The 25297-nt window shown below is 44.3% G+C and overlaps 1 protein-coding gene across 10 annotated transcripts in view; it reads left to right on the top strand.

The window, feature by feature from the left end:
• The first annotated feature begins 420 nt into the window (after window positions 1-420).
• MGA (MAX dimerization protein MGA) overlaps window positions 421-25297 on the top strand; it is a 60418-nt gene continuing 35541 nt past the window's right edge. For 8 of the 10 annotated variants that reach the window (XR_010080541.1, XM_063398568.1, XM_063398574.1 and 5 more), the window contains exons 1-6: window positions 421-555; window positions 12503-13644; window positions 18987-19920; window positions 20244-20331; window positions 20500-20595; window positions 24133-24261. Coding sequence is in view for 9 of the 10 variants with exons in the window: in XM_063398568.1 (XP_063254638.1) it covers window positions 12581-13644; window positions 18987-19920; window positions 20244-20331; window positions 20500-20595; window positions 24133-24261 (2311 nt within the window). In the remaining variant the exon portion in view is untranslated. Of the gene's footprint in view, window positions 556-7780; window positions 7883-9465; window positions 9601-12502; window positions 13645-18986; window positions 19921-20243; window positions 20332-20499; window positions 20596-24132; window positions 24262-25297 lie in introns of those variants that run through there. The other 2 variants (XM_063398569.1, XM_063398570.1) reach the window with 2 other exon arrangements.

The following is a 25297-nucleotide window of genomic DNA, read 5'->3' on the forward strand; positions in this document are numbered from 1 at the left end:
TGCGGGCGGCCGAGGGCCGTGCGGTGCGGCGGGAGGAGCGCGCCGCAGGCCCGGGCCCGGCGTGCCCGTGGGAACCCTCGGGAAGCGCGCGCGCGCGCCACGGCCACCGGAGGCGCTCCCGCGCGGCCCCACGCGCGAGCGGCGTGTTATCCCTCGCGCACGGCCGGGGGAGGGGCGGAAAGGGCGTGGCCGGCGGCGCCCGAGGAGCGGAACTGCGTCTGCGGGCGGCTCCGGCCAATCGGCGGCGCGGCGCTGGCGGGGCGTCGCGAGGCAGCTGCACCGCGCGGCCGCCGCCGGCCCCCGCCGCCCCCCGCGCTCCGCCCGCACGGCCGCGCTCCGCCCGCACGGCCGCGCTCCGCCCGCACGGCCGCGCTCCGGTACCGGCCTCGCGGGGGCGGGAGGGAAGTCAGGGAAAGGGGCCGGGGAACGCGCGCCGCCCACGTGATAGGCCGCGGCGGCCAATGAGGACGGCAGGAGGTCGCGCGTGGCGGGCGAGGGCCGCGTGGGCCGGGGCGTTGCCGAGCGGCGCGCGGAGCCGGCGGCGCGCGGAGTCAGGTAAGAGCCGCCCCCCCCTCCTTCCTTGGAACTTTTTCACTCGAGGTGGCGCGAGGCGTGCGCGCGTCACGTGAGCGCGGCGGCCGCCCAATCACGCGCCCGCGCGCCGCCTGTCCGCGCGCTGCCGCCGCGCCCGCGTTTGAGGCGAGGGGGTCGCGCGCGGGACGGGACCGGGACCGGCGGCCGCGCGCTCCCCTCGCCGCGCCGTCCAGGAGCGCGAGCGGGCGGGGGCGCGGGCAGTGGGTAGCGGCCGGCGGTCACCTGACCGGGGGAGTCGTTAAAGGGACCGAGCGCCATCCGGGCTCTCCAGCCGGGAAGGGTCGGGTGAAGCCTGGCCCCGGGCAGCTGCCGCTGCTCCCTAAGCCGTCGCGCTCCCGGAGACCGGCCCCCCGTGGGGGCGTGGCCGACGCCACCTATGAGATGGGGCTGGGCTGCCGGGAGCGCCTTTCGCGGGAAGCGGCGCCGGTACCCCCTGGGTGCCAGAGGCCGGCGGGCTGGGCGGGGGCGGAGCGGGGCCCCTCGGCCGGGGGCGGGGCGGCCCGCGGGCGGCGCGCGTGCGCCCCGGCACGTCGCGGGGGGCGCGCGGGGCGGCGGTGGTTGGTGGCCTTGGCACCGTCCTGAGTGAAACTGCTCGGACTGAGCTGGGGAGGTTACAGGGAGGCGAAGCGCGAAGGCGAGCTCAGGGAGGAGTAGGTAGGCACGGGGGCCAGCGGCTGTTTCAGCAGCCCGGGGAGATGAGTGGTTCCCATTACATGGTTGGAGCTCCTTGCCTGACTTACTGAGATGTCAAATCTTGCACAACAGTCACGCTGCCTTGCTCCCGACGTGAGCTGTGGGAAAGCATAGGCCGTCTGTAGTCGCACTTGATGGGATGGGCTAGAGCCCCCAGGATGTGAAGTTGCTGCAGACTCTGAAGAACGAGGGCGGTGTGAAGAAGAGGGGCAGGATGATGCTTTGGTCTTGTCGCTTGCAGGTGTTCTGTCCGATGCAGCTGTAGCACCCTTTCAGTGCTGTCGGGCACAATGCCTTGTGAATCTGTACTGGGGACTAGAAAGGGAAATTGGTTCTGCTTGAAAAGTATTCCCATAGGTGAGCATTTTTGTACGTCTTTATGTGGGCAAACCCCCCATATTTCTTGGGTCTGGTGGAGATGGGCAGCATTTGTTCACTCCTGTATTCCATCTCACAGCAGCTGGCTGTTAACTTCACCCTTGGCTGGCTCAGTATTGGTGCAGACGCTGGTGTTCCTGCCATGGGGGGAAAACGTGCAATTGGAGGAAACCACTTGTGAATAAACCTGTTTGGTCACCTTCCAGGAAAAAAAAAAGAAATTCTTTCTCTTTGACTGTAGGCCACTTCTTCATTTATACACAAATTCACTAGATCGTTTCTGAAGTTTGTGGTTGTTTTTAAAACCTGATTTCCTAAGGAATGGGAAGTCCAAGACATTTTCCTTACAAACAAAATGAAATAGGTCTCTGGCTAGTGGAACAGAGAAAGAGCTCTTCTCTATGAAGAGACTGTTGTCTGTTTGCTGTTTCAAAGACAGCAGAGGGTCTACAGAAAAAACTCAGCCATGGCATGTGCATAAGGAGCAGTGCCATTAACTGCGGCACCAGCAGGGCTTTCCTCTTGTCTCATTCTTCCATAGCTACAGATATGTTGTGCTGTGTTGGTTTGCGTTTTATTTAATTGTATTTAAGACTGGATAACCTTAGAACAAAGAATCGAGGAGGAGATATAGTGGAGTTGCTCTTCTCTCTCCACACAAAAATGGAATGTGCTTTCTCTGTTGGATTTTGGCTAGTTTTAGTACCTGGGATAAATCTTGTGCTGACCTGGATAAGGAAGAATGCAGTGAGAATGATATGTGTGAGAAGGACGGTGAAGGCGTCATGAGAAGAAACCAACCAGAAGAAAGCTCTTTTGTTTTAATTTACTTTTTTTTAATCAAACCCAAAACAGAAAGGCATTAAAGGAATGTGAACAGTATAAAAGAGAAAAAATGTAGATAAAACCTATCTACAATAAAAAATGCATTCTTTTTTCCAACCACTGTCTTCAGGAAAGGCCAATTTGTAGAATGACAAGACTGTGAGCCAGTTGCTGTTAAACAAATACTTGTGATGTTGGAGCTGTGCTGTTTTGCTAACTCTTGTACAGTGGTTTCTGTTAATGTGGTGTGGTCTGCCTGACCACAGGGTAGGTCAGTAAACAGTAATGAGATGGATATAAACCTGGAACACGTCGCCAATGGTCTGGACTTTAATTAGTATCACTTTCTTATTCACTGTAACTTAAAAGGGGAATACAGGTTCCTTGGCAGTTCTAACTTGCTGAGACATTGGTGACTGTAGCAATGAGTATTGCTATAAAATAGCTGGATCTGTAGGATCGTCCTGAGTTCAGGTGAGGGCTTTTTATTTGCCTTGTTTTTTTCTTTTTCTTCTATGATGTGGACAAGATCCCCAGCTGAAGACTCATGTATGTGATAAATATCCCCCGTGATGGCCATAAAGGGATTGAAATTCATCAAAATGGTGCTATTCCTGCTGATTATGGCTAGTTTCTGCCAGTATTGCATGGCAAAAAGCATAAAGCATTGCTTTATTGTTTTATTTTGTGATTTTAGTATAATAAAAAATATAGCATTCATTGAATGTGTGAGTAATGGGTATATCACTGACTGATGAAATATGGGAAGTAATATAAAATACATTAACCTAAATATAACATGTTGAGTAAAGATAAAAAAGAGCATTTATTTCTAGTTAACATTGACTTTTCCCCCTGCCTTCCAGCACTAGTTCATTTTTCACAGAAATTACAGAATCATATAGGTTGGAAAAGGCCTCCAAAATCATAGAATCCAGCCTTTGACCCATCACCACCTTTCAACTGGACCATGGCACTGAGTGCCACATCCACTTTGGTGTATTTCCATTTTGCAGTCTTCAGTTTGGGATATGTTTCCCAAAAGTTCAGATGACTCTTGAGAAATGCAAAATACTGTGCATTGTACATTGCAGGATTAATGCTGTTTGACAAACTACTGACTATGGAGAGCTGGAAGTTCAGACTCCTTGGCATGGTGTGGGTATTGGAGAGGTGAAGCAGGAGTTCCTCCCTTTCCTCTACCTCCTCCGGGCATGTGCTCTGTTCCTCCAAAAGCAGCTGCTGCTCTTGTAGGCGTGTTACTCTGAGTTGGTGAAACACTTTCTAACCTTCCACCTATTCATCCTGCAATAGTTGGGGCTCTGAGTGTTACATGAATTTTTTTTTTAGTATAAAGCAATGTCCCGAGCTGAAATCTGGCAGTGCACAAGCTGTGTCAGACTTTTTGTAGGGTAAGTGCTTTCTGATGGCAGCTGGAGCATGTGTTTCTGCATGTTTGCATCAGCAAGAAAGCTGAAAAAAAATTTTTAAAATGCCTGAAAAACATTTTTTCCTGCAACAGTCTGTTTCCTACAAGAATTTTTTTCTTAATCTCACTTTTTGTCTAGATTCTGCCACCTCTTTCATCTTCTTGGCACTGAACTATACTTCTTCACTAAAACTAAAAAAAGATTTTAAGCTGATTTCCTCTAAAAATAACATTATGTAAGCTTTTCTTAAATTTCATTTGGGGTGGGGTTCTGTTGCTTAAAGACAGAGGTCTGGAGCTGACATAGGTGCTGCTAATTATTAGAGACATCTGTGTACAGCAAGCATTCAGCTCTGGGAGACTACTGGAGAAGCAGTTGGAGGCCAGTGGGGCTGGTTATGGCATAGAAAATGGCACTAGATACTTCTCTATTTGCAGTTTAATCCAGGGTTTTGGTTGTATTAACAGAATTTCCTATGCCTTGCTACTTTTAATCATCCAAAGTGACAAAACATTGTCTAAAGAAAGAATGTTTTTTTGCATTTTCACTCTTCTAGTGTGCACATTGCACAACACTTCTGACTGTAACATCACTAGGTTTTCAGCTCTTTAAAAGCTTGTGGATTTTGGTTTTTTTATTTGGTGGTTGGGGTTTTTTTTTTTTTAATGTCCAGAATGTGGGATTTTTGAGCCCAGTCAGGGCAGCCTGGTCATAGTTAGTGATAAACGTGTAGACTGCTGTAATAAACTGCTGACTGCTGCTGTGGGTGTGTTACAGTGGCACAGCTGGTTTTGATAGCTGTTGTTTCCAGGTAGTGAGTGTAGTTTCAGCTAGCGCTCGTTTTTAGCAAGTGAATTTAAGAGCTGAAAGCCTCCTTTACACTCCAGCAATGCTCCTGTAGTAGTGCCTTTCATACTATGCTGTGTGACAGAAATGTGCTGTCATGTCTCCCAATTGTGTAGTAGCAATCTTTGTATTCAGGGGATTGCTAGCAAAAAATGTAATTGACACCTCATGTGTGTTTTTCACAAGTTGGCAGCTGTCCTGTTTTGCTTAACTGTGTATAGTTACATGTATGTATACAAGGTATGTTGTTCTGTAGCGAAGCCTGGGACTTGTGACTCTCCAATTCCTGATTTGTTACTGGATCTTTACCACAGGTTGGACATAAGAATGGCTGAAGAACACTTTGTTGCTGCAGCTCTAACAGTTACAGTCTCTTATTACTTGTAGCACATAGGCTTGGGTTGAGTGGGTGCTTTATAGTGCTATGTAGGCGTTACTGTAAACAGGAGTGTGATTTACTAGGTGCTGAAATGCAGCTTGTCAAGACTGTAGTTCATACCTTCAAGGGAATAGGTCTGAAAGAAGCATTTTGGGGAAGTGTGTACAGCTTGGTAGTGAACTTGAGCATTATACTAGCCAGTAATAGGATGGTTGTAATTCCCTCTGATTAGGGATTCAGTAAGTGCAAGCCAGTTAATTTCTGTACCAATTCATGTTTAGCATGAACAAGTCCTTAAAACTGTTGTTTGCACTGATCTAAATGAAATGTTATTCTTTACTGCAGCAACGCTCTTTCTTGTCAGCTTTAAGCTGCTTAGAACTGGGTTAGTTGAGCTAGTGGGAGTCTGTAGCACTGCTGTGACTTCTACTGTTGAATCCATTCTCTTGATAAACCAGGGGTTCAATTTTGGTGCAGGCAAGCATTTCTACCTGCCTTAGGTAAAATTGTAGCAAAATCTGGCACTGACCATCTGGCAATGGTCTCTGGTTTGTTTCTTTTGTCACAACTGGAACATGTGGCTTGTGGGCCATGAACATGGGGCACTGTCTGCTCTTCAGTTCTGTGTCTGCTCTCAGTTGTACAAGTTATGCTCTAGTTGAAAAAAACCCCACTTATTTCTGTATTGTCATTGTTCAGAAGCAAATTGGTTAATACCAAACAGCATCTCTATCCTATGGCCCTAAAACTTGATGACTGCTCTACAGAATATGTGATGACTGTAGGTACAAAACGACTATCCCTGAAATTTGTGTCATTATGTCTGACTGGATTTGTTACAGGAAAAATGCTGTGCTGGATCTAACATCTTGAGGCTGTTGCAGCTCCAAGCCTACAAATATGAACCAGTAATAAGGCTAAAAATACATTGCTGGTAGGCACAAGCCCATAGAGCACATGCATACATGACATTTACATGCAAACATGTCTGGCCACACTGATCAGGCAGACACACAGATAGAGGAGCACAGCAGAGACAGCCAGATCCGCTCCCTTCCCTATCTGAACAGGGGGAGGTTACACACATAGACGTGTGTGTGTATACATACATATATAAATATATGTATATTTTTAGATTTATATATATGGTAGATACCCTCCAGCAGCAGAGTTGAGACACTGTTGGTTCCTGAATCCCAGTTCTCCCTGGTTGCTGGCATGTGGACACAGCAGCTCTGGAGGCCACAGTGCTGTTCCTGGTGCTGGCCTGTGCTCTGTCTGTCAGGTGGCTGAGACTGCCCTGCTTGCCTGATGTCCAGCACCCCTGCACCCACATGACCCTGCCTGTTAGAGACGAAGGTGTGCATACATGCCTGGAGCGGGTGCCATTCCTCTGGGCCTCCATACAGACCCATCTGTATTCAGGTTTTGATGCACGTTTGTCCAGTCTCTTAAAAATGTATTTTCTTTAGTTCTGTGCCTCTGAGATAATTTCCTATAGCATCAACTTATGCTATCAGGAAACCTCCAAAGGGATGCTGACCTTTTGTAATGTTGCTTTTCTTCTGCCCATTTTCAAATAAGACAAAAAAAAACACCGAAACAAAAAACCCCAACAGATTGAGGAGCAGTCCTGACCAAGTTATAGTTTGTGGTAGACAACAGTCAGTGCAAAATTTGGGTCTACGGGTGAGCCTGGACCTTGGTGTCACCCTACTGATGTCTTTGCCTTCTGGCACCATGTGTAAGTCTCTGTCGTTTCATAGCGGAGGCAGTGTTGTAAAATAAATAACCTTCACGGAAGAAGGGATGGGATGGGGGGGCTTCATGGAGGTGTTTTTGCGTGCAGCCATGATGCATTTTGATGTGAATTCTCTTAATGTTCACAATTCTGTTTTAGTGGGCTTATTGCCAGAAGTGCCCGGTTTATGACATGTAATTAATTCCCTTGGTGTCTGTGAAGGCCTGCCAGGCTAGGCATGGTTCTCAGTCGAGGCCGTGCCAGGGCTGCGCGGAGCCCGGGCTCTGTGTTCGTCTGCCCGTCGGTGACACCGCGCCGGGCCCGGCCCGCGGGCGCGGTGTGGCGGGTCTGTGTCTGCCCTGCCAGAGGCACGGGGCCCTTCCTCAGCCGCCGTGCTCAGAGGCTGAGCCGCGCTTTGGCCGCTCAGCGAGAACTTGCTCGGATGATGGACATATCGCTGACTTCGTTGCTTCCTCAGCTGAGGGTTTCCGGGGAGGCGGCCGGTTCCTACCGGCGGCAGCGCCCCGGAGTGCGGAGGCGCGGTGCGCGCTGGCTGCGCAGAGAGCGGCGCTCCTTTCCCGGAGCGGCCGCTGCCCCGGGCTTGGGCATAGGGGGGCGGTGCCATCCCGGCCGGCCCGCCGGGGGGCGCAGTGCGCCGCGGGCCTCGCGCGCACTCCTGGCGCGGGCGCGGAGGGAGGCGGGGCCCCGGGGCCTTCGACTGCCGCCGGCGCGCGAGCGATGCGCGCGCGCGTACGTTCGAGAAGCTTCCACGCGCGCGGGGCGCTGCGCGGGCCGTGCCGAGCCGGGCGCCGGGCCCTGCGCGCGGCGCGGGCACGTGACGGGCAGGCGGGAGGGAGGGGGATGCCGGCCCGCTGTGCGCCTGCGCGCGCTGCGGCGCCATGACGTCAGCACGGTGCGCACGCACGTTGTCCCCAGCTGGCGGACACACGGTCCGCGTGAGAAAGGAAGCGGGAGGCCGCGCGCGCTTCGCGCACGGTAACGACCGGGGAACGGGACCGCGCCGGGGACAGCGGCCGCGTCGCGCGCGAACCCCGCGCGCCTCTCCGCGCGCCCTCCGCCCGCCGCCCGAACTGCGAAAATTGACACCAGGCGCGGGCACGAGGCGGCCGGGCCCGGGCCCGCTGGCCGCGCCCCGGCGGCCACGCGAGGCGCCGCTGCGCGCGGGCCGCCTCGGGAGCGCCGGGAGCGCGCGCCCCGCCGGGCAGGGCCGCGCTGGGTCCCGGCGAAGAGCGGCGCGGTTTCCCCACGTGCGCTCGTCCCGCCGCCCTCCGCCAGCTGGCGCGGGCGGCGGTTCCAGCTCCCGCTGCTCCTGGGTGGCTGCCGCCCCCCGTCCCGAGGGTTCTGGCTGGGGTCCGTCCGGCGCGGCCAGGGCGGGGGGCGGGCGGGGGGGAGGGCGTTCAAAGCGACAGGTGCTGCGCTCGGCCCGCAGCCGTGACGCCACCTGCCCGGGGCGGAGCCCGCGTCTCTCGCCGCCGTGCCCGGGGCGGCCCCTCCTGGTGCCCGCCCGGTCGGTCGGTGTTGAACGGCGGCGCGGCGCGCGGCGGCCGCTGCCATTGGGCGCGCGCCATGGGTGTCCCGGCGGCAGCGCGGCGGGCGGGGCGGGCGGAGCAGCCCCGGGGCTCGCGCACCGCCGCCGCTCCTTCCCACGGTGCCTCCCGGTGCCCGCCCGCCCCGGAGCGCCGTGCGCGGAGCCGCGTCCCCGTTGCGCGGGGAGTTGGGTTGGGCTGTTTGTTTGAGAAGGACGCTTTCGCATCTGATTGCCGTCCTGCTTTTGGCGGCTCTCAGTGCGACTTTTGAGTGGTTTTGGCCGCTGCGCCCTGCTTGGACGCTGCTTCTCAATTACAAGGTCTGCGTGTAGAGAAGGGAAATCTCTGACGCTGTTCAGAACTTCAGCTTCCACAAATACACGTGTTTTCCTGAAATACTGGATTACAGTCTGTGTGCTATAATAAAACAGGCTCTTGTGTCATCAAATGTAATAAAACATATGAAGTTGTGTTCTGGTAACAGACTGTGCTAGTGCTGAAATAATGCAGATTTTGATTACTCTAATTGCACATAATCATATTTTAACCACGCACGTCTTAGACTGACTTGATACTGTGTGTGGTGGTGCGTGTGGTAGAAATAGCTACAGCAGTACAACATAAGAACTTTGTTGCAGAAGAGAAACTGTTACTCTATAGGTCTTTATATGCATAGAACTTCTGCTGAGAGCATGATTGTTGAGCTTTTTTTGTAATTTTTTTCCTGGTATGTCTTAAGTAAGATAATTTAGTCAAATAAATGTAAAGGAATCAAGTAAATTTAAAGCTAGAGGCATTCTGCATATCTTAAACCAGATCTGAAACCACTTTGATAGAGTGTTTCCTTTATGAGCCGATACAGTTTTGGTGCATACTGCACAGCATTAATGTGAACTCACTTTCTGACTGTATGTGTACTATACATATAAACCTGTTATATGTGTATATACGGAGTAAGTTGGTGGAAAATCGCATAGACTTTTTCACCACCCTGTATATCTTGAGATTTGTATTTCTATGCTGTTCTTACAGGTGAACATGAAAGCGCTTTTTTCTTCGGGATAGCTTTTTGTGTCCCTGGGACTTGAGATGTAATCTACTGAAAAAGCAGAGCAATGCGCTTGAATTCATTTTGTATCGTAGACTCTCTTAAGGAATCCTCAGTGGGTAGGTGGCTTGTCGGTCTGTTTGTGGGGAAGAATTTCATTTGCAAAGTTGAACTGAAAACCAGTCCTTGTAACTTCACAGGTACCAAAATCTGTGTAGAACGGTTTTGGTTTATTTCCTCCAATTTAACTTTTACATTAAGTTTTAAAGCATGAAGTGTAAAGGGTGAAAATGGATCTCTCGTATTTCCTAGCTGTCAAGAACATTTATCATGGAGTGTAAATTGTCTCTTGAGCGTTGAGGTCATATGCCACATGCATGTGACAGCTTGTTAACACAGAAGAGTTTTTCCTCCTACAGTACCTCAGTCCTAACAAAATGAAGATGTCTTATTAAATATCCAGTTCACTTAAAACTTGTGAATTAAGAATTAATTCTCTGGAAAGAGATATGGTTGTTTTCCAACCCATAGAGTCATAGAATGGTTTTGGTTGGAAGGGATCTTAAAGATCACTTAGATCCAACCTTCCTGCCACGGACAAGGACACCTTTAACTAGACTGGGTTGCTAAAAATCCCTTCTCCAGCCTGGTGTTGAGCACTTTCAGTGTTGGGGCATCCAGAGTGTCTCTGGGTGACCTGTTCCAGTGCCTAACCATCCTTATAGTAAAGAATTTCTTCCTAATATCTAATCTAAACTTCTGTCTATCATTTTGAAGCCATTTCCCCTTTTTCTATCACTGCCTTTGTGAAGGTCGCTCTCCAGATTTGTTGCAGGTCGCCTTTAGGTACTGAAAGGCTGCAATTACTAAATCTTCCCAGAGCCTCTTCCAGTCTGAACAACCCCAACTCTCTCAGCCTGTCTTCACAGGAGAGGTGTTCTGTCCTTCTCAACATCTTTGTGGCCCTTCTCTAGACTTGCTCCAAGAGGTCTGTGTCCTTCCTGTGCTGGAGACCCCAGAGCTGGATGTGGTGCTCCAGGTGGGGTCTCATGCAAGCAGAGTAGAGGGGCAAAATCCCATCCCTTGCCCTGCTGGCCACACTGCTTTGGCTGCAGCCCAGGATATAATTGGTTTTCTGGACTGCAAGCGCCATGGCTAAGTTGTGTCCAGCTTCCCATCCACCAGCAGCCTCAAGCCCTTCTCAGCAGGGCCATTCAATTTCTTCATCCCCCAGCCTGTGTTTGGTACTGGGGGTTGCCCCATGTCAGGTGCAGCACCTTGCACTTGGACTTGTCAAACCTCTCATGCAGTTTGTCCGGGTCCTTTTGGACACGATTCAGGCATGTTAGCTTCACTTACCTTGCCAGTATGGACTCCTGAGGGACACCACTTGTCACAAATGGTCTCTGGCACTCAGAGCTGTTGATCACTACCCTCTGGATGGGACCACGTTATCAGTTTCTCATCCACTGAACAGTCCACCCATGGATCCATTTCTCTCCAATTTAGAGAGAACGACTTTGTGGGAGACTGTTTCAAAGGCTTTATGGAAGTCCAGATAGACAACATCCGTAACTTCCAGCTGTCCACCAGTGCAGTCGCTCGGTTGTAGAAGGCCACTGGGTTGGTCAAGCAGGACTTGTCCTTGGTGAAACTGTGCTGGTAAATCCCTCTGTCCTCCATGCACCTAAACATCGCTTCTAGGAGGATCTAGAATCCATGGATCCATAGGATCCATGATTTCCCAGGCACAGAGGTGAGGTTGACAGGTCAGTAGTTCCCAGAATACTTCTATCTACTCTTTTTTGAAAAATAGGTGCAGTATTTCCATTTTTTCAGTCACCTGAGACTTCATCTGACTGCTGTGACTTCTTGAATATTAAGGAAAGTGTCTTGGCACATCAGCCAATTCCCTCAGGACTCTTGGATGCATCTCAGCTTCTAGCAGTAGTGATTAATTCTGGTCTCTGGCTCCCACCAGCTAGATATGTGATATAAGAATCAATTATTTTTTTGTCAATGTTGTGTTCCACGTACAATAAGGATCTAAATACAAACGTCTGGATGTGGAAATAGGATTTTCATGAGTTATCAGAAGTGCATATTTTAAATTTTCACATAGAGAATTATACAGACTATCTGAAAAATAAAGTAGTTTATGATCTTTTGTTACAGTGTTGACGTAATTCTTAGCTTGGGAGGTAGACACACAAAAGTGGAATTGTGTATACGCAGATAAAAGTAACTTCTTTAGTTACTTTTACCTGTATATACACAATTCTAAACAGTGATTATACTAATCATAACAGTGCAGATGTTTTCTTGTTTGATTTAAATTATTTCCATAATTCAGAAGATAAAAGGAAGCTAAGGCTGCCCAGTGCTTCACAAAGTTTGTGTCTTTTTCCAGAAATTATCCATTTTAAATATTTTGTCCCTCCTTTTTCTCTTTGCCCTTGACAGACAATTAGAAGTCCTTGGGGTTGCTGGGGAGTATAAGCAAAGAAATTCCAACACACAAACTTTGACGATTTCAATAAAGAACTTCAGAGAAAATGCTTTTAACTTTTTCTTTCTCCTTTAAATTTTTGACAAGTTGTGGACCTCAGGGAATTCTTTCTTTCTGGCAAGAATTTTTCCTTTGTGTCAGAAATGTGCCATTTGCTCTCCTGAAGACTTCTGCATGTTTTGCCCCAAGTTGTTAAGTGAATGATCTGCAGACTAGAGGGAATGTCAGAACAAAGTGCTCAGAAGTACCAAGCAAAGCAAGGAGTTCTGTTGGGGCAAAGCCTGTATGAAAAAGCAATTTAAAGGAGTCATAGTGCTTATGTCTGTAGGGTCAAAAATGTATACACACATGCAGCATTGACTTGTTACACTCTGATTGTGCTGTTTTGTAATCCACTTTATCTTGTAAGTTTATAACGTGGAGAACTATTGCAAAAAAGATGTCTCACGCAACTTAATTACTTTCTTAGAGTGTATTGGAATATTTTTAACTGTGTTTTCCTTTCCTTCCAGAATGGTGAACACACACAGAAGATTATCAGAACTCTGTAGAATTCACACTTGGTTTGAGAGCTTGTGAGAGTGCTCATCATGGAGAAACAGCAGATTGTCTTGGCTAGCCGGGATGGTGGGACTGTGTCTGGTGCAGCGCCTGCTTTCTTTGTCATATTGAAACAACAGCAGGGAAATGGAAAAGCTGACCAAGGAATCCTGGTAGCAAACCGTGATGCCTGTGCTCTCGCCAGCAGTGTAGCGACTCCAGTGAAACCCCGAGTCAAGACCTGCCTCCCAGCTGACTGTGTCTCAGGGGGCATCACCGTCACCCTAGAAAACAACAGCATGTGGAATGAGTTCTACCACTGCAACACAGAGATGATCCTGACGAAGCAGGGGAGGCGAATGTTCCCGTACTGCCGATACTGGATTACGGGCCTGAATTCCAGTCAGAAGTACATCCTAGTCATGGACATTTCCCCTGTGGACAATCACCGATACAAATGGAACGGCCGTTGGTGGGAGCCCAGTGGGAGAGCAGAGCCACATGTTCTGGGGCGAGTGTTTATTCATCCAGAGTCCCCTTCCACTGGGCAGTTCTGGATGCATCAGCCAGTATCCTTCTACAAACTTAAACTTACCAACAATACCCTGGACCAGGAGGGCCACATCATCCTGCATTCCATGCACCGATATCTGCCACGGCTCCACTTGGTGCCTGCAAACAAAGCCACAGAAGTCATTCAGCTCAACGGCCCCGATGTCCATACATTTACCTTTCCACAGACAGAATTCTTTGCAGTTACAGCCTACCAGAACATCCAGATTACCCAGCTGAAAATAGACTACAATCCTTTTGCTAAGGGGTTCAGAGATGATGGGCTCAATAGTCGACCTCAGCGTGATATGAAACAGAACAGCAACTTAGAATTGGAAGGAGGGGATGTTTTTAGCACTCCTGACGTTTGTGGTCGCCCTGCTGAAGTTGATGCATTAGATGTGCATCAGAGAAGTTTAGATTCTTCCTTCATTGATCAAAACCCATCAGATGTTGGGTTGGATAAAGAGTCCTTTAATGCAGAAGGAGACTTCCTGGGTCTCCTGGACAGTGACCTGCCTTCAGGTGTTATGCCAAAGCTAAAACAAGAAGTCTCTGAAAGGTGGGTTAACACTGCATTTTCAGTACAACCGCTGGTTAAGTGGGGTGTTTTGTAAATAAATAACAGGCTGCTCGGTGGTTTACAGTTAAAGAATCAGAACCACAGATTCACTAGGTTGGAAGGGACCTTCAAGATCATTGAGTCCAACCCAGCCCTAACACCTCAAGTAGAGCATGGCACTGAGTGCCACGTCCAGTCTTTTTTTAAACACATCCAGGGATGGTGGCAAAGGTTGATGATCTGAAATGGCAGAACAGTTAATATTACTAAAAGCTTTTCTTTGCTCAGTCATATATCAGTCTTGGCTTTCTTAGGTGTCTAAGGGGTATGCATGAGTTCAGTATTATTTCCTGTGTTGCTTTAGCTCCCATTGTTAAGAAGCATTGAGGATTTCTTTTAACCCTCTTTGCATTTTAGAAGGCTAAATTTCTTTTTTCAGGGTTTTGGGCAGAGCACATTGCAGTCATCAAAACACTGCCTTTGCTTTAGGGTTGCTCACCACATTGACATGCTGTCTGTCTATAGCTTCAGTTTTCATTAGTGAAAGCGAGTGATGTGTGGGTATTTAGATTGTGTATGTGTAGGGATTGCTGCAAGGCAGTTGTAATTGGCAGCAGGCCATTGTTTTGTCAATAACTGCTTGGTGTGAATTCTATTCCACAAAGCAGTGTGAGGTAACCTGCCTGGTGGTAGTCAGTTACCTCATTTTTGCTCATTTGTTACCTCATTTTTGCTGTGAGGTAGGGGAAGTACTTCAGAACAACTTGGTTTTTCTAAAGCAAGTCTGGCAAAACCTATTATTTTACTGCACTTTTACTTAGTTTTGAAAATCCAAGTAATAGAATGGAACAGACTTAGTGAATAGTTAATGTGCATGTAGAGGTACTTTGAATGAGAAGAAATTATTGTAAAAAACATAGTGGTTTCTTTTCTGCCATGTTCCTTCATGCCAATTTGTTAATACCAGGCTCAATCTGCCAAAGATTTAGTGACAAAAGCAACCCTCATAGACCAGTACAGAAGAAAATTATTTACTGCAGAATTTCAGGATGATGTTAATGGTGAAATTAGAGATCAGTTCTGATCGGAGGAAAGTTACATTTATGATGTAGATATATAAAGACTGTATTACTGTACAATTGTAATGTACAAAGGCTGTATTTACAACTGCAGAGTGTTTTTAGAGAAGACAGAGGTTTCCTCAGTTGTTTTTTTGTCTTGCAAGAACAATCTCCTTGCCTTTTGAGTAACTGAAAAAACTTTAAGTTACAAAGTTATTCATACTTTGACACTTTATTAAGTTTATTTTTAATAATTCTTAAGAGTACTAGAATTGTTTTGAGCCCCTTTCTTTTGCACTGTTTTCATGTGTCAGTCTATTAGAAAGAAGGTCTTCTAGACTTACTTTGGTCTCAAAAAATGCTGTTCTAACCCATCTTAAATACTAAAAATACACCGGTTATGGAAAGGGTGGGCTTTTTTTAGTTCCTAAGAGCATGGAGAAGAGTTTGGATAACTTTGCATATTGGAAGTAAAACAGAAAATAATTATTGACACCTTTATTTTGCTTTTGTAGTGATATTTAATTTGCCTGGAGAGGGTCATTGCAGCAAATTTTTTTTTGAGAACTGTTTATTCCCAAGGAATAAAAAATGTTTTAAGGACTCAGAGACCTTCCTTAAAACTAGCTGATACAAATTGGCAGATTTAATTTCTTTCCATCCAGAGTATGTTAGAGTCCTCTCTGGTTTTGCCTCCAAGGCAGCTGATCTCTGAAATGTGCTAGAAGCTGTGCAGACAGGAAAAGACTGCAGAGGGTCTTTGTGTTGTCTGGCATGGAAGCACCTGATGAATAAATGTGGCCACTGTCCTAGAACTACTTTCAAGCATTGGCCAGCTTTTTGTTATGTTTTTGTAATCTGTGTGAAAAAGTCAAATTCTTTACTTGCAAAGAGAAAATCGATCTTATCCAAGAAATGGCAAAACTATCTTTGTAAGTGCTGGAGTTTTTCAGAACATTAGTTCTCATTCCTTTCTTCTGATCTGTTCAGAAGACAGTGTTTTCATGCCATACACTTGAATTTAGAAGTATGTCAGCCTTTCAAGGACAGCACTGAGAGTGTGACATTTTTCTTTATCAAACCAAACACATTAATATTTACATATTAATGAAGACTCGGCAGGGTTTTTTTTGTGGTGGGCACTTGATAGGCATTATCCTGCTTTTAGGCAGGGTAGAGATTTCTGCTGAGCTTAGATTTGAGTGAGAAGCAAGTAGGGAACTCCTACCTCTCGGATAATCCTCTGCAAAAGAAGTGGAGTTCTGAGTGCTGTTGAGGGTGATAGTCCCCTCTGGTACTGAATTCTTCTGCTATTTTTGATAACAGAACCACGTAAAAGTTTGCATATACTTAAGAGTAATGTTAACTGTGAGTTATTAGAGGACTTCAGAAATGAAGGACTGTTTTCTTTATCCAAGATACTATGTGGGTTTTTTCCTTCTGCTTCTGTGGTCTGATAGTATGTTTAGTTTAATTAGGTGTGTTGTAAAGAAAAATGTTTGAGTTGTTGATACTTTGGTAGAAATGCTTATCTCAGAATATACTCAGATGTTTAGGCCATGGCAGGTACCACAAACTTTACTGGTTCTTAAGTCTTACAGGCTAATGGACTCTTTCTCCTTTCTGAGGTCTCCTTCAAAAATAAAAAATCTGTGGGACTTTTAATGCTCCATTAGTCTCATTATTCTAATTTAGTTGTTTTGTGTTTAGTCTTGACAGTTGGAGTTTTTTCCCTTTCTTGCCTTTCATTTGGGGGAGAAAGGCCAAGTGATTATCCTTCAGACCTCTGCCATAGATTGCTAGATTAATTTCACAAGAAATCAGATTCCTCCTCCCCAGTGTATTTTAAAATTATGTACCAAAAAAAAAATATGTAGGTGCTTTCAAAAAATGAGCAGCTTAATGTTTTTTAGTCTAGAAAAAGCCAAAATGACCGTCTCTCTTGTTTTGTTATATTGCAAGGGTGCTAAATACATTACTTGGGCTGTAAGAAAGTTGGTTTAAATATGAGCACTGTTCCATATCAGGTAAAGAAAGAGCTAGTTAAGACACTGTTTTAGAATTTTTGCATGATCTTGGATTGAGGATTTTGAGGGGACAAACTTCCTTGATTCATCTTCCCATAATTAGAGGAAGTTCCTGTGACTACTTACATTGCATGTAACTTCAGAAACTAAGGGCCAGATGAAATTGCTTCAGTGCTAAAAAGCAACTTTTTTATTCTTTAAAAAGTTGGTTATTGCATCAGAATTTAAAACCAGCGTTTTGTGCAAATCCTTTGTCTTCTTATGCATGCAGGTGCATGGGTCGTGCCTCACTCTTGTCACCACCCGGCTTTATGGTTGCATTATGCAGAATAAAACAATATTTGTGTCTAGAAGTTTCACTTTTATAGCAGGGCTTTTTAGTTTGGATACTGTCCAGATCCCAATTAGAAAGGTAATCCTTAACTTACATCTATACACCTTGCAATAGATAAAGAAGTCTAGAGAAGTCCAGGCTTTACTGGGCTTCCAACTGGAAATGTAAAACTCAGATGAGAAATTTATTCCTGGCCTGCAAGTTTGCTAGGGTTTTTTGCCTCTTGATTTTCAAGAATTTTAAAGTAGCAGAGCAGATGAGTCTTGATAATATTCACTTTATTGTGCATGAGCTGTACCGAACCAACCTCATACCTTAGTATTGTGGCAGGATTTTCAGCTGCCAGTAACTCATAAGTAGTCTGTCTTTGCTTTTCTTTCACAGTAAACTCACTGACCGAGAAAGGCTTTTTAATCTTACATTTCACATTATTAATAAAATGCAAGAAAATTTCTAATTGAAAATTCACTTTCCAGAGAAAACAGTAGACAAAACAGGACTGGTATTCCAGTCTCCTGCTGCCTGCCATTCCCTCGTGAGTTATGTTTTTGCTTTAAGCTTAATGCTGGTTACTTAGTGTTTTATGAGTTGCAACAAGTTTTCTAGATAGCTTCTCTTGTTCTTTAGATTTTTATGTGTAAATATATAAATTTGTAGCTTGATTGTCAGCTCCCTGTTTAATTACTGCAGTGTTTTTTCATGAGGGGAATACTCCCAGCTCTATGTTGTGATTCTTGTGTGTCCCAGCTCTTCTCCCTTCAGTATGTCTCAGTCTACACAAGAAGGAAGCAGCTTTTTTCTCACTTCTTTTTCCCTTTCTCAGTCCCAGCTGTGGGTTCAACTGGGCATAGCACTACTTTAGAGGGATAGGGATGGATAATATAATGATAAAATAGACACACATACATGCATACATCCAGCGTATGTACAGCAATATTCACTCTCTATATAATACTTTAGTACTACAATTATGTTAAATTTTACTTGAAATTGTCATCATTAACAAATAATTTTACTTCTAATAACATTTTAATCACACCAAGTTGGCAATAATAATTTAATATAATTATATGTGCTGTATAATAAGTATAAAGGTATTATTGGTGCTATGTGATACATTCAGTAAATAAGTTCTGACTTTTTATTCTGAGTTTTATTCTGAATATGAGTTTCTGGCTTCATACCTTAGCAGTTTTCTCTTATGACAAGGAGCCAGGTTCTGATACACCAAAGAAAACTGATGACTGTAGTTCTTTGACTTTGATGTGTCTGGCCCTCAAAGAAGCCCATTATGAGCTGCCTCTACTGTTAGTCTTCAGTATCTAATGCATGGTATTTTGAATTCTGGTTAGGTTAGGACTCAGACCTAGTGGAAAATGCAGCAGGATTAGTATTGGATAGTAATGGGATGTTAGTATTCTGTAAGGATTCAAACGACAGTTGAATTTAGGATTTGTCTGTATGTGGCTTCAGGGTGCATTAACTAAAACTTTGGTGTTTTAAGTGCTCACTTGGCTTCTTACTTGCAAGCACAATGGCTTTAGTGTCTTAACGAGATCCAGCAAACTAAGGCGACTTCTGAGCATTTCAAATATGACAGCTTAGCATAAGTTCATGCTGAGTAAAAGAGGAAAAAGTGCAAATGCCACCCTGATATTAGTAGGGAAGGAAGTTGTGCTGCTGCCTTCAGATAAGAAGTTGGATTGTTCTTAATAATGGCAATTTCTTGGGGTTCCTTGAGTGCTTCTGAAAATGGAAGCTTGTATATGACAGCTTATTTAGCAGACTTATATCTGGGAGCATTTTAGAAGCTTTTTACGATATAACTGAGAATTATGGGAGATGGTGGAATTTTGGTAAAGGCAATTTGATAAAGATCTTACATTCTATTTTGGTTTTGTCCCCTCTCTCCCACTCCAGTCCCATTGGTAGCAGTTACGAAAGCAATTCCCGTGTGGCATCTCCAGTGGACCCAAATGGACACTTTAATGTGGTCATTAAAGAGGAGCCAGTAGATGACTACGACTACGAGTCAAATATTTGCACACAAGGAATAACTGTGAAGCAGGAAGAAGACACAGATGAAGAAACTGATGAATTTTCCAACACTGATGATGATGATCCCGTTGTACAAAAACACCTAATGAGACGCCGTGAAATAGATGGAATTGATGGAGAATTCAAGTCTAGGAAGCGTACGCTAACCAGGTCTTCAGGTGTTGCCAAAGCAAAAATGTTAAAACTGGACAGTGGTAAGATGCCTGTGGTCTATTTGCAACCTTGTGCAGTCACAAAGAGCACAGTGAAGATATCTGAGCTGCCACAGACCATGCTTTCCTCTTGCAGGAAGGATAAATCCCCTTTGAGTGCAGTCCTGGATTCCTTGCCCGTGTGTTTTGAAAATCACACAGACTCTTGCTCAGGCACAGTCACTGTTCCTGAGGAGTTGCTTATGAAGAAAGAATCTCCTGGGAGTAAAATGTCACAGAAGTACTGTTCGATTGCAGAGGCCCAGTGGGCTCTAGCCAAACCACCTAATTTTAATCTCAGGGGCTCAGTAAGTTGTGACTTTCCAGATAAAGAGATCTGTGGCAGAAAAAGGCCTGGCATACTGAAAAACCCTATGTCCCTCAAAGGCTCTGGTAACAATCAAAGCACCCTATCATCAGTTACAAACAAAAGAGGAAGGCCCCGGAAACTGAAAATTTCCAAGGCTGGTCGACCACCTAAAGGTATAGGGAAAAATTTAGTAGCAAGCAAGAACACTTCTCTGGGGCCTGGGAGTATCCTTCCAGATGTTAAACCGGACCTTGAAGATGTCGATGGTGTTCTTTTTGTGTCCTTTGCATCAAAGGTAAAACTTCATTGTTGTGAAGTAAAATTCAAAAACCTTTTAAAGCCTTTGTGCTTACAAGCTGAAGTTATATTTTCTTTTAAAAGGAGTTTGGAGTTTTGTGGCCTCTTTCCGAATTGTATTTTGACCCTGTGTTATTCATGACATGGTCTTACTTCCTGCAGCTTAGGAAGAAGTAAGGGGATTTAAGAGTTCTGTATAAAAGTGTGCATGCTTGTTTATGAGACACTGTCGTGTTTTGAATAATTTGGTGATATTTGATGTGGCCTACTTTGCATCTAAGTGTTTTAAGGTATCTTACTCAAGGCTCTTCATGTATATAGGAAGCTCTTGACATTAACACTGTTGATAGAGCTGGTGGAGAAGAGTCACAGAACCTTCAGGCTCCCCTGTTGACTACAAGTGATCCAGGTACTTCTTTTTTCCTTTTTTTTTTTTTTCTGTGAGTGACTTCCCTACAATATGGGAATTCATAAAGACACACTGAAAAATTAATAAATTTTTTTGTATTTATTTTTAAATTAATAATAATTTTTTGCATGGCAAATGGTTTTTATTTATTCTCTTTTTTTTGAGTAGATTGTCAAGCAAGAATACAAGTACTGGAGAAGGAGTTGATGGAAGAGCTGAAGACCTTGAGGCATAAACAAGTAATACATCCTAGCCTTCAGGAAGGTAAGTGGTCGTGTACATACTGATGCACCTGGTTGATCATTACCCGTGGTCATACTCAGCTGATAATTTCCTTGTGGTGCCAATACTGTGTATGCCTAACACAGCTGGGACCTGGCTTTTCATCTGTGCACATTTTTGTTGCAAACTACAAAACGTGGAGGTGGCAAAAGGTGACTCCTGAATCTCCAACAGGAGAGCAGGAATCTGCATGTCATGTGCCTCTTGCAGAAGTTGCTGAGTCTTCCAATAGTGCCTGTTTTGTAATCACCTAATAAGCCTCTTTGAAAGCAGAGAGAGTTGGTTTTACTCCATTGTAAAAGTAGGCCTTTCCTGGTGAGTAGAAGAGCTAGAGATCCAGCAACACTTAACCAAGACTGCATTTATTGTGATTTGAGTCCTTACTTGAATGCCTGTTCACCCAGTTCACTAGCCATGAAAAGGGCCAGGCAACATACTTACAGTTTGTGATCTTCTGTTTATATACGATATTATCCTGAGGTAGATGGAAGAAAGTCAAGGATCCTTAGAGTGGAGTTTAAAGTTCTCTCTTCTGATGATGTTGAAAAACATCAGCATTGGTAGACCTGAGACCAGTGACAATGTAGGCATCAGAGCAGGTGATGAAATTATTGATACACGTGGAAATGTTGTATTTCATACTCCTGAGGTTCTGACCCTGAATATTTCAAACGCACAACTGTAGGGACTGAGACTCCAGATACCGATTTTGGCTCTGATATGAGCTGTTCTGAGCCCTCACAGAGCTTCTGTGGTGAGGAACATTGGATTATCTTGAATGGTTTATGCGTGGTGTGTGATGAGAATTAGCAATGTTAAACCATTTTAGGATTTTACTGTGGACCTCCTGGGTGTTACCTTTACCCAAAAAAGTATTGTAAAATTACAGTGTGTTGGCAACCGTGTGATACATTGGCAATTGTGAGGGCTGTTTTACTCATGACACGATCCTGCAACAGGGAACATGTACAACCCACATGCTTTTTCTCTAGATGAAGTGTGAGGTGCCTTCTGAAGGATTTTGAGCACAGATACTACAAAATGGACAAGAAATGTCAAGTATTGGGCTAAGAAAAAGACATCTGAAAATTTTTGATTTTCTTGAATGGTAATGACTGTCATTTCCAGTGTTGGATGGTAATCTGCTGAGCCTGTTAAATAATGAAATTGCAGTTCAGCAATGATGGAGATGAACCACAGCTTCTAATTTTTAGAGGGAAAACAAGATACGGGAAAACTATTTACAGCAAGACCATTATGACAGTAGATGCAATCTGATTTGGCTATGAAGTGAATTACAGTATGAATACTTTTGTTGTTAGACTTCAGCTGCTACATGTGAACAAGGAACCAGACTTTCTCTAGATTACCTTCATGTTCCAAATAATTACAGATCTCTTGCCTTGCAGTCTTGAGATCCTGGAAGGAAGAGACATAGCAGTTTTGATGTTAACTCTGGTTTTGATTCTCAACAGTATAGTTGAGAAGTTTAAGATTCTTTTTGAGATTCACTGATGAAATATTGGAGCTGAACCGTGCAATTGCTCTTGATCTGTGAAATTAATAACAGGGTAGTGGAGGCTGTCTAGATTTTAGAGACAACAGAATTGCAGGAAAATGCTTCAGAAAGGGGAGAATCCAACTTCAGTGTGTTTAAAGGAAAACTGCTGGAGCACTGCAATGCTATGGGATGCTGCTTTTATCTGAGCTAATTTGAATCCCTGACTACGTTCTTGAAAATTGAGGGCACTGTTCTCATTTTTCGTATTTCAGATTAATCAGCTGCAGCTGATGGAGACAAGAAAGTTCTTATAGTTCTTCATTGCTACTATTTGATTACAGCAACTGAAATTTAGTAATGCTCTGGAAATGATAGAAATTTTAAGAAGTGATAGTTCACCTGTTGCATATGGGGATATCTTTATTGACTTAATTGTTACCATTTGTTCTCCTGTGGCTGCCTGTAGTCATTCCATGTTGTGCATCTTGGGCTCATCCTCTTGGGTTTTGTCTTGTGTGTTTTTTTTACTTCATGATCCTAAACTGAAAAAATAGATTTTGTGCCTGTGTGATGTTCTTATTTTTGTTTGAGTGTGAAATAAAGATAGGCTTATTTTTGCAGATGACAGAAAGGAGTATAAAGAAAAATAAACTCTGTACTCTTTCCACTTTATTTGAATATAAAAAAAGAAATGGGTGGCATCTTGACATTTGTCAGCTGACATGTTTTTCTACACAACACCAGATTGACTTGCTTCTTGTTTTCCCTATGCAGATATGAAAATTACATCTGACTAGGTTGTCTATGATAACAGTATCTGTTTAAATAACCATGCCTGAGATTTGTTTCATGTCAATTGTTTTCAGGCTGCTAGTAAACTGGTCACTGTGTTTCCACTTGTGAACATAAATGTGTAGGGCCAGCACAAGGTTTCTACTGTATGTGCAAATACGGCTTTGTTTCTTGAGCCTTGTCAAGTCATACATTCTCAGTTTCAAGATGCATACATTTCATTTAGTCATTTCAGACTTGTGGGCAACAGGAGCAACATTTGTAAGTTTCTATAGCTAAAAATTCAGCTCCCAGCTATGAGCTGAATTTTATTGACAGTGATTTCTTGAATTCGGTGTAAAAGTATTTTCTGAAAAGGTGCAATATCAATTTTCCTAGCTTTTACTTTTCTCAGCACATCTTAGTTCTATAAATAGAACTATTTTTGTTCTGCTATGGACAAAACCAGCTTTTATTACCAAGTAAATCTTTCCATTTGAGTATTGGGGGTTTTAACGAAGGAACATGTTGATGGCACCAAAAATGCACTTCAGCGCTTTTAACAACACAGATTGTTTAGTTTCTGTATAGCCATTTCCCCCTGTTTCAGGACCGAATGAGTCCTGAAATTGCTGTCGAAACTCATATTTATATCATAATGGTCCAAGAAACACACACACATTCTTCAGAGCTAAAATGTGATTTGTTGTCTCTTATTGCTGGTTGAAGCTGATGTATGTGTGATGTGTGTTCTTGCACAAGTTTAGCTCAGTACAAAAGGGGATGTGTGAGTACTGCTGGCAGGCTGGATAACTTAGGGGTATGAAATGTCAGTCGGCTGACTTCGGTTCAGAGAGTAACTCTAGCCTTCAAAGATGTAAATGGTGCTGACTTATTCAGAAAAACAGACAAAAGGTTTTATTATGAGATTCATAACAACACTGGCACAGTGGATAATAATTTTCTGTGAAAACTTCAATAGCAGTCAAAAAAACTGTGAAAAGTAATTCAGTTTTTTCCTCAAATTCCCATTGCGTAAACTGCTCTTTAATTTATACTTGCAATAAATCCGGTGTAAGTAACTGGCACTAATGCTTTTCTTCAAGCCTCTTAAAATGGTGAGGGAATACCAGAAAAGCCCATGGTAACTGAATGCTTGATCTTTTAGGGTTTTAGTGAATATCTTGATTTTCTTTTTCTGAATATCTTGCTGCACTGAGACATTTACTGTTACTTGTTTCTTGTAGTGGGACTGAAGTTGAATTCTGTGGACCCAACAATGAGTATTGACTTGAAATATTTGGGTGTGCAACTTCCTCTTTCCTACTCAAACTACTCTCTGTGGAGCTATCCAGGTACCAACCCCAATTCTCCAGGTGGGTAGAATATGAACTTGCTGTAATCTCAATTGTCACCTTCTTATTATTGATGAGAAGGAGAGAATGGCTATTTAGTTCAACTTGGTATCTAAAGAGATTAAAATTATACTAAAATGACAAAATAGGAGAACTTCCTTAGATAATTTTGTGGTTACTGGGCAAAGAGTCCTGAGTAATTGTGGCTAGATTATTTTGAGGGTTCCTGTTTTCTGATAGTTATGATCAAGTAATAGTATCTGTCTCTTTTATACTGACCTCTCCCATTGCCTGGAGGAAGCTTAGGCAATCTGAATTTGCCTGACGTTGCTCACGTACCAAACAAATAAAAAAAAGTTGTTTCACAGAGCTGAGTATCAGAATTTTCCAGAAGAAGACCTTGAGATGTCGCATGGGAGCTACCCTATAAGTTCACAATAATTATTTGTTACAAAAGTTGTGGCTGATTCTTCTTTTTTAAACTTTCTTGGTATCCAAATAATGCATTTCTCATTGTGTGACTATGATTCTTATACTCTTGGTAGGGACTGTTCTTAATAGTGAACTGGATGGACAAAGTATAGCTTATCTTACCTGCTTATCTGTCTTCTGCTTAACTGTTTCTCCAACTGTAATATTCTGATTATTTATATCTTTCTTAATCTACCGCTTTTAGGAGCTGTTAGAGGCAGACCTTGAATTTCAGATTGTTTACACTGCAGGAGAGGAAGATTGAATTCAGACCTCAGTCAGTTTAGTGTCCATTGCAATTATTTCTAGCCTAAGAATTTTTTAATCGGCCACACAGATCCCCGTTAGTATTTTTACATTCCGTTTTAGCTCCCACAGCTGATGCATAACTTGACAGAGATGTAACTGTTTGCCTTTTGTGATTATTCACTGGCTATGCCCCTAATAGATACTCATCTGAATTTGACAGAACAGTGAACATTAGATGGAGTTTCTGCAGGTGTTAAAAAAGTCATTGGCCCAACTGAGAGGAGAGAATCAAATTACTCTTCTTGCTGAGTGAGGCTGTACTGTGAGCTCAAAACCT

Source organism: Prinia subflava, chromosome 5 (genome assembly GCF_021018805.1).
Source record: "Prinia subflava isolate CZ2003 ecotype Zambia chromosome 5, Cam_Psub_1.2, whole genome shotgun sequence".
NCBI classification, from domain to species: Eukaryota; Metazoa; Chordata; class Aves; order Passeriformes; family Cisticolidae; genus Prinia; species Prinia subflava.